At 47.2% G+C, this 12,213-nt stretch overlaps 1 protein-coding gene across 1 annotated transcript; it reads left to right on the top strand.

The window, feature by feature from the left end:
- Window positions 1-89: 89 nt before the first annotated feature.
- On the top strand, window positions 90-8,901 carry nsun2 (NOP2/Sun RNA methyltransferase 2). Its single transcript, XM_030121258.1, has 19 exons — window positions 90-293; window positions 805-962; window positions 1,058-1,162; window positions 1,254-1,359; window positions 1,479-1,550; window positions 1,633-1,717; window positions 1,801-1,993; window positions 2,330-2,404; window positions 2,568-2,698; window positions 3,196-3,269; window positions 3,350-3,480; window positions 4,731-4,827; window positions 4,993-5,150; window positions 5,234-5,326; window positions 5,407-5,542; window positions 7,016-7,096; window positions 7,514-7,652; window positions 8,102-8,141; window positions 8,237-8,901. Exons 1-19 carry the CDS (start codon window positions 156-158, stop codon window positions 8,541-8,543), a joined length of 2,319 nt encoding a protein of 772 aa, XP_029977118.1. The 5' UTR covers window positions 90-155; the 3' UTR covers window positions 8,544-8,901.
- Window positions 8,902-12,213: the final 3,312 nt, after the last annotated feature.

Here is a 12,213-nt window from a genome sequence, read left to right as displayed (position 1 = left end):
ATGTATCTGATTGATGCGAAGCTGACTTTTAATCAGGCAGAATATGCGGGCTCCTTACCGGGGTCCTGATTCACATGGGTCAGAGGCAACACGTTGACGGGAACAGCGCGTCTTACTGAAAGCCACGGACTGTGTCTTATCTCTGCTTGAATTTGATGCGCGTCTGTCGACTTTTTCCCGTCGCGATATTCCGCAGATTTGTGTCCAGGGTCGTGTGTGTTTCCAACATGGGGAAAAGAAGCAGGCAGAGGCAGAAAAACCAGAATACTGGCAGGGACGACAGAGACAACGCTGTAAGGCTGCACACAGACCCCGGCTAATGACAGAGGCAACACACATGACTTTTAATCTATTGTTGAAACTGTAAAGGCGGCTCAGTTAAACTCTGTGGTAACTGCTGCTTGCTACATTTTCTAAACTCATGAAGTTAGCGAGTAGTCTTCTCTGTTAGCTTATCACAGCTGTTTTAGAAACGTGCGAGCTTTTTAACCATCGTGCACATGGTGTTTGTTCCTTCATTTTGCCAAAAGAGATATTATTTTAATCTGGACTTGCATGCAGTCGAGGAGATGTCCATTTACAGCCTGTAACAAAGCCAGAAATTGTCCGTCTGAGGATAACAATTAAAATGTATTTTCATTCTGCTTGTAGACCTCACAGGGATAACTATTGCAACTTAAGTTTTCAGCTTAACCTAAAGGTTCTGTTTTCTCGCATGTCTGACTATTTTGTGTTGACAATCTAGCTCTCTAAGTTAAAGTGATCTGTGATGTGATTTCATGTAATAACCATGTGTTAACCCAGGGCTGGGGAGCTGGATACGCTGACATTGTCAAGGAAAACAAGCTATTTGAGCACTATTACAAGGAGCAGGGCCTGGTGCCCGATGGAGAGTTTGAAGAGTTCATGGAGGCGATGAGGGAACCGCTGCCGGCAACCATCCGTATTACTGGGTACAAGAGGTGAGGAGGCAACCTTGAAGTAAGATTGATTTCATTGTCATTCTGGTATGGGAAGAATCTTTAAGTAACAATGGTTTGAATCCCATTGCCTCCAGCCATGCCAAGGAGATTCTCCACTGTCTGAAGGAGAAGTACTTCAAAGATATTCAGGAGCTGGAAGTGGATGGTCAGAAAATTGAGGCTCCACAGCCTCTAAGCTGGTAATCTCCATCATGTGGTTCAGGTCAAAGCTGAGGTCACCCACGATCTCACACCTCAAAATCAACACCAGTGTGTTTTTCGTCTGTCCAGGTACCCCGATGAGCAGGCGTGGCACACTAACATGAGCAGGAAGATCATCAGGAAGTCTCCCCTGCTGGAGAAGTTTCACCAGTTTCTGGTCAGCGAGACTGAATCTGTGAGTCACACAGGAAACTAGGAGTTCAAATACAAGCTTTTTTTACAAGGGTATTTATTGTTGAGGTAGTGTTTTGATTTACAGCTCAGTAAAGCAGACATGTTTGTTTGTCCTTGCAGGGAAACATCAGCCGCCAAGAAGCTGTCAGCATGATCCCTCCTCTTCTCATGAAGATCGAATCCCATCACAAGGTAAAAAACTCCCCCAATTATGCTCATATTTATCCTTTTGTCCCTTCAATAGTGGCCTGTAAAACAGCATCATTCTTTGCAGATTCTGGACATGTGTGCAGCTCCAGGTTCAAAAACTGCCCAGCTGATTGAGATGCTGCACGCCGATATGGACGTACCGTTTCCTGGTGGGTGAAATGCATTTTAAACTATAAAAGACGTGGGAGTCAGTTCCCATGTGCATGAACGCCCTCATTCCGCCGCCTTTCAGAGGGCTTCGTCATCGCCAATGACGTGGACAACAAGCGCTGCTACCTGCTGGTGCACCAGGCCAAGCGCCTCAACAGCCCCTGCATCATGGTGGTCAACCACGACGCCTCCTGCATCCCCACGCTCCAGATCGAGTCGGACGGCAGGAAGAACGTCCTCTTCTACGACCGCATCCTTTGCGACGTGCCCTGCAGGTCAGTCTGGGATTGGAAGCTGCTGAAGAAGGAAAATATGGTTCATAGGCTTTGGCCTCATGTGGGAGGAGGTTTCATGTGGCGGATGACAACGAGGAGCACGGCGCCTACATCTTTTCTGAAGGAGCTGCTTGCTTTCTCTCAGTTTGCCAAACATAAATACAACATGCGTTCACATTGTAAATCTTTTGAACGCCTCACGAAGTTCTGTAAAGCCGAAGGGGGGGGGCATTAATGAAGACCGGAGGAGGCAGTGTTTAGACAGTCGCCATGTCGGGGATCTCTTGTGGCGTCACGCGTCTGACCGGCGCCTCTGTCTGCTTCTTTGCCTCGCAGCGGGGATGGCACCATGAGGAAGAACATAGATGTGTGGAAGAAATGGACAACCAGCAACAGCCTGCACCTCCACGGGTGAGTGGGGGAGGGGGTGCACGACACGTGCTCACGCTACACCTCAGGAATCTGTGCAGTCGACCGAATCCATTAAACAAATAAGAGAGTGAAGTGCTTTCCTTTGGTGCTGATCTAGAAAAACGGGCGACTTTATAGAGTGTATTTTATGTGTCTCCACCAGGCTGCAGCTGCGTATCGCCGTGCGCGGCGTGGAGCAGCTGGCCGTGGGAGGGAGGATGGTCTATTCCACCTGTTCACTCAACCCTGTGGAGGATGAAGCCGTCATCGCTGCGCTGCTGGAGAAGAGCGAAGGTAACAAACTGACACGGTGACTCACGTCATGTGTTCAGTCAGGATTTTGATTCCATATTGATGGAGGAATAAATGTGTGATTTATAAATACCACATTCAGAGCAGGGTTTGTACTCGAGGTAACACTGGCTGAAAAGGAGGACCTGTGTCTCACACCCACTCACAGTTAAGAGTCATTGAGAGTAAATCCAGATCTTCTTTCTGTGAGGCAACATCATTCCACACTTACTCCTTATCCAACACTGAAGTTTACAAACAACTAGTTCTAGTCGATGAGGCTTAAAGATTTGTATCTATTGATACTTAAACCTTTCTTTAATGTCTCCTGGATATACTTTATTTTAGTGGATGTAGAATTGTCCATGGTGTGCAGCGAGTGAGAGCCTTTTGGATTTACAATGCAGTACATCACAGTTTAGATAGAAAAGGACTTAATAGGATTGGTTGAATGTTAAGAGCATTAAAAGTACACTGAACCAGCGATTTGCCCTCTCCAGGAGCCCTGGAGCTGGCCGACAGTTCGGCCGACCTGCCGGGCCTGAAGTGGATGCCGGGAGTGACCTCCTGGAAGGTACTGCCAAACGTCATTCTTCACACACCTCCGCCGGGCCATTCAGACCTGACTGCGGTTTGTGCGCTTCTCTCCTGCAGCTGATGACCAAAGAAGGCCAGTGGTACTCGGACTGGTCCGAGGTGCCGAGCAGCCGTCACACGCAGATCCGCCCCACCATGTTCCCCCCGACAGACAAGGACAAACTGGCAGGCATGCATCTGGAGCGATGGTATGAGCACAGTTTAAGGCTCGCTGCAGGAGCGTATGATGAGTGGATGGTTTGTTTGTTACCCCAGAGGGAGCTGCATTCTTAATTTGTCCACTGGGGGGCTGCACTGTTTCAGATTGCAGCTTCATGCTGAGTGATTTAAACACACTGGACTGAAATCTGTCATCTCATGTCAGACAGTGAAAAGTGTTTACAGACAGCCGTTTCCTCAGTCGTGTGACCTCCGTCTACTTCCATAAAAAGCTTGTCCTTCTCATAAATGATGCTAAAGTGACATCGTGTATATGTTGCTTGGAAGTGATGCAGCTGTAGGTGCAAACAACTTTCTTTGCAAGCTTTTAGAATTTTATGTGTCTGGTCTGGCATGATAAAGATCACATCGGGAACAGTAGAATCATTGTGTTTTGTGATAATGTAGCTCATTTTGATGATCTTGTTAACGTTCCTCTCAAACTAACTTGCTCTAGGATAGGATGAACAGATCATTTAATTGTATGAATGCTTTGATCTTTATTTTATTTCTTTAACTAAAGTTGTCCAGAATCTAAATTATAAAAACTGAAATAAATCAAGTTCTGTAGCTTCTGGGGCTTTTCAGATGGATCATTTTCTGACTTTTAAAGGCTTAATTTAATTTTTTTATGATGAAATGAAGAAACTGCTGCCATAAATGTGATCATGAAGAGTTTACACAATATGTGATGTTAATTTTGATTTTCCAAGATGAGGAATTCATTTTCGAACCTTTTGCATTAGATTATGTACTTGAAAATTGCTTTGTAAGGTGTATGAAGGGGAGCAAAACTATTTTAAGGGAGGATCTTTGAAGAGGGGATGTGAAATGATACCAGCATGTTTGTGGCATTTGGAGCTGAATATAGTTTAACTGGATATCTGTTAATGAGATAATCAGATGTCCTTCTTGGAAAGTGTGGGAAATATATTTGAGACGTGTCTGTTTCTATATTTTGTTTCTCCCCCATTGAGTTAAAACACACAGACACACACACACACAAAATGTTGGATGATGTCATTCTGCTGAAGGTGCTGATGCTAATCCGGTGCAGTACCAGCAGAGGGCGCTCCCATCCCACACTGTCTGAGCCCCCTGAGAGATTGTTGAGCACATTATGAAAAATGATATAAAATATATTTAAAATGAAGAAAAAAATCCCTTGTTCTGTTTCACAGTAGGTGACAGCATGAAACTTAAATCCCTGTATGTGTGTGTCTGTGCGTGTGTGTGTCAGCATGAGGATTCTGCCCCATCACCAGAACACTGGGGGTTTCTTTGTGGCTGTGCTGGTGAAGAAAGCCCCGATGCCCTGGAACAAAAGATATCCCAAGGTACTTCATCTTTGTCTCTCTCTCTCTCTCACACACTAACACACACTCTTAACGGATGAGAGATTTCCGCAGACATCTCACTCAAGGTGGGAACTGGAGCGTAGTTCTCCCCTCTTGAACGCCCCCCCCCCCCCCCCCCCATCTCATCTCCTCGTCTCTCTCCAGCTGAGGAAGGAGGCCTCCTCCAGCTCGGCCTCCCCGGCGGATCCATCCGGCCTCCTCCTTCCTGAAGGTTCCCCGCAGGAGGGGGAGGCCGAGAAGGAGGCGCCCACGGGAGACCCGTCGGCCCAGGAAGCCGGTGCCAACCAGGACGGCGTGTGCGGGTGAGTGGCGTTGGTCCCAGCTCATAATCGAACGGAAAGCCGTCGGCACTCCGAGTCACAGGCGGACTCCTGTTCTCCCTCAGACCTCCGCCCTCCAAGAAGATGAAGCTGTTTGGCTACAAGGAGAACCCCTTCGTGTTCCTGACCGAAGACGACCCCGTCTTCACCACCATCCAGTGAGGGTCTCCCCGCACACGGCGTCACGACGCCTTCACCCTCTTCCCGACACACAGAGCTCTCTCCGTTTTCCTCGCAGGTCTTTCTACGACCTGTCCCCCGACTTCCCCAAGCTCAACGTCCTGACCCGGACCCACGAGGGCAAGAAGAGACACCTGTACATGGTGTCCAAGGAGCTCCGCAACGTGCTGCTCAACAACACGGAGCGAATGAAGGTGCGCCGGCGTGAAAATAGATCCATTATCGATCTTTCCTGGAGAATCGAGTATCGATCTCATGAAGGTGTATTGTGTTCATCACAACACAGTTGTTTTTGTTGTTTTTTTTCCATGTAATGGAGGGAAGCTGGATAAACAGATGTCTGTAGTCCGCCGTGTCGCACCTGCACAGGTGGCACTCTGCTTTGTTCTCCTCAGCGTTTGATGCCTCTCACTTTTACTCCAGTTTCTCCCGGGCCGCGGCGAGCATATGTAATGATTCTTAAGAAAAACATTGCGAAGAAACTGTGATTTCGAGCCGTCTCCCACTGCTCGCCAGAGTTTAATATCGATCATTCTGCTTTGATAGCCTCGTGTTAAATCACCACATAAATTTGCTTCATTTCCCTCAGGTTAGAACAATACAGCGCGCATATTTATCTCAAATCCCTTTTTTTTTAGGATGCAAATTAGAGCCGATTGCTTCTGCTCCTGCTGGGACACCAGAGACCGGCTGCACGCTTCTCCAATATCTTCTACTGTAGCTGCCTGGAGCTAAAGAGTTTGGTGTAATTACTAAAAACATCAATGATATTACTGCGAGAAGCATCGTTGCTCACTGTTTGTAGTTTTAAAGGACTAGTCTGTAAACAAAGAGCAGCAACATTTCACTGCTTCATTTGTTTACAGTAACAATGGCGGCCTCCAGAGTAGCATGACTGCCAGTTTCCATATACATAGACATCTTTATTAAAATGTTGCAGTGAAAATGTGAATTTGGCAAAAATGATGAATTTTAATTTGAAATGCTGCCATGTAAAAGAAGCCTCAGTTGATAAACGCCTGAATAAGATTTCCATTCATTTACTGTGATCCTGCATCAAGCAAGCTGATCTGCACGCCCGAGAAAATAGATTGTTTTCCCTCTGTGGGCATTTTGAATAACATGAGTGACAACACGTGCAAAACATGAGAATTCAGATGAGCGTTTTGCGAGCTTCAGGCAGTTCACACAAGAAAGACATGCTTCTCGCTTCGCTTCACCTGCTTGTGGTCACGAAATGTATAGTTTAACACGTCGGTGGAGGAAGTTGATCTATATGTCAGAGCCTTGCAACACAAGGTGGAAATATAAGGTACGGCACAGACAGTACATCACATCAGTCTTTGAATCTATGAGTGTTTCCATGAAGTTGTTTGTCCTTATTTTTTATAAAGCTTTAGTAGATCAGGCCTCATGGTTGATGTTTACTGGACATCATTTTCCAAATGTTGACCTTGTAAACGCAAAAATAATGTGCTTCGACTTGAAAAGGGGGTCTTACCGAAGTCGCCGGAGGAGTAGTTCACCAGCAGGACAGTGGCTGAAGCTCTCTGGGATAAAACCAGTCATTGTGGACTCTCTGAAAAGCCAGTTGACGGACAGACATTCGATCTGTCCAATCAGAGGGCGAGGGAGAGATGTAGACGGTAACTGTTTTTGTTCTCCAGGTCATCAACACCGGGGTGAAAGTTTGGTCGCGCAACAGTGATGGAGAGGAGTTCGGCTGTGCCTTCAGACTGGCCCAGGAAGTAAGTCACACACACACACACACACACACACACACACACACACACTCACACACACACAATTAGATGCTGCAGGCTAATTGCAAGAGTGAAAAAAGATCCTTTTCTGGAAAGCCTCTTGTTCTTGGCGGGCCGTATTAATTGAAAGCTCTACAGTTGTAAAATTCCTGCTGCTCATTTCCACACGGCTTTCCTAAATCCTCCTTTCCAATGCAAATTCACGTCAGGCTCTTAAACGCTGCAGCGTTATTAAATACCGAGCACATTCACGCCCTGCGAATTCTTTTTGAGTGGGTGATACGTTATTATTTTGCGTCGGAAACCCCCTCTCTCTCTCCAGGCAGCCAGACGGCCGAACTCGCACGCTCCTGAAGCCGTAATGAATTCATTCTGAGAGTTTGTTGTGGGCTCTCCTTCCAGGGTATCTACACTCTGCAGCCGTACATCCACTCCAGGATCATCACAGTGAGTGTGGAGGACATCAAAGTGCTGCTGACGCAGGAGAACCCCTACCTCAGCAAACTGGAGGAAGACGCTCACGCTCAGGCCAAGAAAATAGGTATTTAACGTTTTCGACAATAGAACTGAGGGTCTCCGTTGAACCGCCGGGTTGGGACGCAGCGGCGGCCTGCAGGTCAGAGCTGCAGATTAGTTCAACTGGCAGCAAATGAAAGAGGAGAGCAAATGCCTTCGCCTTCCGCACCAAAATGCTGCCCTTGAGCAAGGCACTGACCTAAAAAGCTCACATAAAGGAGCCAGTTTGAGCCTCAGAGGAGCAGCGGCGCTGCGTAATGCTGTTGTAAGTGGATGTAGGAGGCAGGCCGAGTCAGCACGCAGCGTTTGTTACCCAGTTACTGCATCGGGAGAATTAAGACACTTTTTGTTTAACTGGAAATTGATCTGTGTGGGGTTTAATCTGGATCTGATATTGTATTGATATCTGTATTGAATATAATCTGTTATTGAGCTCACTGTATGGATTTCTATTCGTTGTCATCCTCTCCTCAGGAATGGGCAGCATCGTGTTGAAGTACATTCCTAACCCAAAGTAAGTATCTGAACTCGCTCGTGTGTGGTTTTTATGAAGAGAATTGTGGTTCTCCTGGTTATTTCTGACTCTCGCCATTGTCTTGTGTCTCTCAGCAACCCGGCCGAGCCGCAGTGTCCCATCCAGCTGTGCGGCTGGAGGGGGAAGACGTCCATCCGAGCCTTCGTGCCTCGAAACGAGAGGTTCCACTACCTCCGGATGCTGGGCGTGGAGGTCTTCAGGGACAAGCAGGGCGTGGGCCAGAAGCGGAGGGATGGAGATAAGGAGGGGGAGGGGGAGGAGGCAAAGGAGGAGGAGGAAGGAGCAGCAGCAGAAAACGAAGCGGAGCTGGACTTGGAGAACGGAGGAGAGAACGGATCAGAATCAAAGACTGCCAGCAGCAACCAAGAGACGAGTCGCTGAGGAGGCAGCGAGAGGAGATGATGGAACGACGAGCTCCAAGAGCCGATCAGGCCGAGGCGGCAGAGGAGGCCGACGAGCCTCGACGGGTTCCCCACACTGCCCCCTGCAGGAGGACGCCCCGCCACACACAGACTTTTTCCAACAATCTGCTTTTTGTTTATTTTTAGTTGAAGTTTTAAAAGCTTGTCTTATTTTATAAAACTTTTCAGTGTTTTAAAGAAAGTTGTATCTCACCGGACGAGCGGCGTCGTTTTCCTTTCAGTTGCTCCCGTTTGGAGAGGTTTGGATTAATGGCAGCCTGATTTTGTACACCTGCAATTAAATTGAAGCGTTGAGTCGATTAAAGGTGTGAAAGGTCCACTTTGTCACTGGGAAAATTATTTCACTTCAAGTTAATCTGAGAAGAGGAAAGCTAACCTAGTGAGGGGTTGATTGGAAGCTGTGTGAACCCCTGGAACCTCTTTTTTTCCAATAACAAGGATTTTTTTTCTTTTTTAAACGGCGGCAGAGAAAGATGCTCTGACTATAAGATCCTTCCATCTTCCATCTTACAACTCTTGCCTCAAAAGAGTTTCAAATCCAGATCAGGCCTTCTTGTGAGAAGTTTGCATGTTCACTCCTCGGTTCAAGGTCAGGCTTCCATGGTGAGTCTGTGAATGAAATCGCCCATACCTGTGAGTGTGTGTGATGATGGGAAAGCTCGGCTGTCATGTCTTAGCATAGAAGAGATGATCATCTCTGAATGCAGGTCATGTGTGGCATGATGGGAAAATGATGTAACTACATGAAACGGAGAGGAGAAACTAAAGTTTACCTCTGAGACGGTGGTGAAGAAGAACCTTATCCCACAATGAAAACTATAAAGAGCAGGATCACCTTCCACACCCATTACTTAAAATTCTGTCTTCAGCACCGACTGCTCATCTATGTCTTTTTTTTCCCTGAGGATTCAGTGCCTTTGTCCTAAAGATGGTAAAATCTGCTGCACAGAGACTCCGCTCGCTGTCCTCGCAGCATGGCGGCACCGACCTGCAGCGTCTTGCTCCCTGACGCTCTACCTCCATAACTACTTTTGCGAGCGAGGGCTGTGGGAGCTCGAGCGAATCCCAGCGGAGATCCACAGTTCACCCTGTACAGGCAGAACAGATCGGGGCAGCAGGGGGTCACAAACTGCCTTTGAAGAACGCAGTGCTGCGTACGCTTCCTGTTAAGAGTTTGCATCAACTGCGTGAGATGTTTCCTCACCATAAAGGCCGAATCAGGCAGCGGCGAGCCGAAGAATTTGCTGCCATGATTGTTTTAGACGCTCGAAGGCAGAGCAGCTCGGCCACCCGACAGCCAGGACGAAGTTTTTGTCGGCCTCACGTCGAAGGTCGACAATGTACAAATTCACAGGACCTGCAGCGCCGGATAGGCGAACATCTCTTCCCCGTGTTTATCAGCGAGTCCAGCTGCCATGACGACAGCCGTCATGACAACCAGCCCCCTCACCTCTCTCTGGTGACGGGAAGAGAACAGAGGACGGATGGACCGCAGAGAGCATCCGCCGCTCCTCTCCCGGCTCTCCCTCCTCTCTGTTCTTCATCCGTCTTCGTCTCTCTCTTGGTCCTTTATTTTTCCCACTCGATCTGTGACCTCTGACGTGCGCAGCCGCTTCAAGCCAAGGCAAAGTGTGTTATAAAGGTTACAGTCTTCTTGCGCTCGTTTGTTGCTAACGTCCAGATTGTAGAGCATCTTCCTCCCACCAAACACTGCATGATGTAACTTCAGTTAAATTTAATGTGTGAGTGAGTCATTAAACTGAACAAACAGAGCTGACAGCTCAGGCAGCGTGTCACAGAAACACTACGACCACGCCGACCTGCGCATCAACGGCCATTCAGCAGATTTTAATGTTGCTGTTTTGACGACAACTTTGGAGGAAATTATATGTTGGAAGGATCTGAGTCTAATTCAGAAGTGTCAAATACGTTTTAGTTCACGATAACACTGGTTACTGATGGTTCTGACTGCAGAGGCAGAAATCTGGGAACGGGTTGCGTCCACTTGGCGACTTTCTAAATCATATCCTAGCCTTAGTGTGAAACTAAAACGTTTGTTCACTTATAAACATATTTAAGGTGTTTTTGTTCTCAGTTTGTGGTCTTTCCCATTAACATGAAAACAATCGCATTTGCAAATTATGCAGACACAAGTTATCTGAAGCTTCTTTGTCCCGATGTAGATGAGATAATATTCTCCATTTGTTTGTTTCTGCGCAAACATTCACACAATCAAGAGAAGACAGACGGCTCCCGTCCATACCCGTCTGTGTATCCGAGCCTTAACATTTAAAGTTCTACTTTAAATCACACAGACGGCTGGAAAACAAGCGTCTCGTGCCTGATTGTTGGGAAAAACAGGCTGGATCCTTGAGATTGAGGTGAAGTCGCTGCATAGAGTGAAGTGGAGGGGCGGCGGTGGAGGAGGGGGGGGGGGCGCCCGAGGAGCCAGCCGAGGGTGAACAAGGGGAGAAAAATACTCAATTTTTACCAGCTGAGTAGAGGAGAGCGCACGAAAATAGAGGGAGCTGAGAATGATAAAAGCCTTGGGAGGTTGAGGGGAGATGAGTGGATGGAGGGTTAGAGAAAGGCTGTCGATGAATAAATTGAATTGGACAGATAGGGAAAGGTTTGGAGATGAAGAGAAAGTTGTTTCTGAGTCGCGGGCCTGTCTGTGTGTGTGTGTGGGAGTGTGTGTTTAAGCCCTTCCTTGCGTGCTCTCGCCGCCGCCTTTCGCCTTTTAGACTTGACGCTTAATGCGGCCCTGCTAATGCTAATAATGACATCAATTCCGCTCAGGGACTCGTGCATTAGCTTCATGTGGTCTCTCTCCTCCGGTGTCTCTTCCACACCTCCTCCCACCTCTTACCGTGTTGTTAAATCTCCAGCCAGTCCTCGGCGCCGACTTCATTCACGCCGCTCGCCTCTTCTTTCCATTTTGATTATCTTTCGCCCCGGACGAGCTTTCTGAAAGCACTCCTGTCCTCCCAAAGCTCAGTCTCAAATGTTCTCAAACTGTCATCTCAATTTAAGCTGCCGCTTTTACTTTCCCCTCGGTACGCCGGTTTTATTGGCGAGCTGTTGTTCCCGTCCCCCCCCATGTTTGTATGATACACTGAGATATTGCAATGATGCCTCTTTCCCGGCCGTTTTTCACGTTTGTCTCATTTTGAGCAGATATCACCGTGATTGGTATTTATTCTTCTTTCCATCCAAACACATCCACAGAGGCACACCGAGGGAACAAAATAGAGCAATTTGTTATTTTTTGCATGGTTATTTTTCAGTAAATTCTTATACTAGAATCTACTTCAAACGATTTGTTTTTCAGCTGCTTTGTGTGTCATGGTTGATTCCAGCTTGTGCTCCTTTCTGGGAGGAGTTTGCATGTTCATCCTTTTCATGGACGCTACTTATTTACAAAGATCTACTTATAAACAAAACGAATGATGTTGCACGGTGTTATTTTGACATTTAGATTCTCTATATGATTCTTTCACAGCTCATTCTGGCCTTTGATTGATTCCTAAGAGGAGTTTAACGCTGCTTTAGGTCTCTGACTTTCGTTGATGCTCCAACCGCACAATATAACCTCTCTAACTGCTGCCGTTTCACGTGTCTGCAAACAC

Source organism: Salarias fasciatus, chromosome 22, assembly GCF_902148845.1.
Source record: "Salarias fasciatus chromosome 22, fSalaFa1.1, whole genome shotgun sequence".
Taxonomy (NCBI): domain Eukaryota; kingdom Metazoa; phylum Chordata; class Actinopteri; order Blenniiformes; family Blenniidae; genus Salarias; species Salarias fasciatus.
This window is presented reverse-complemented; position numbering and strand designations above follow the sequence as displayed.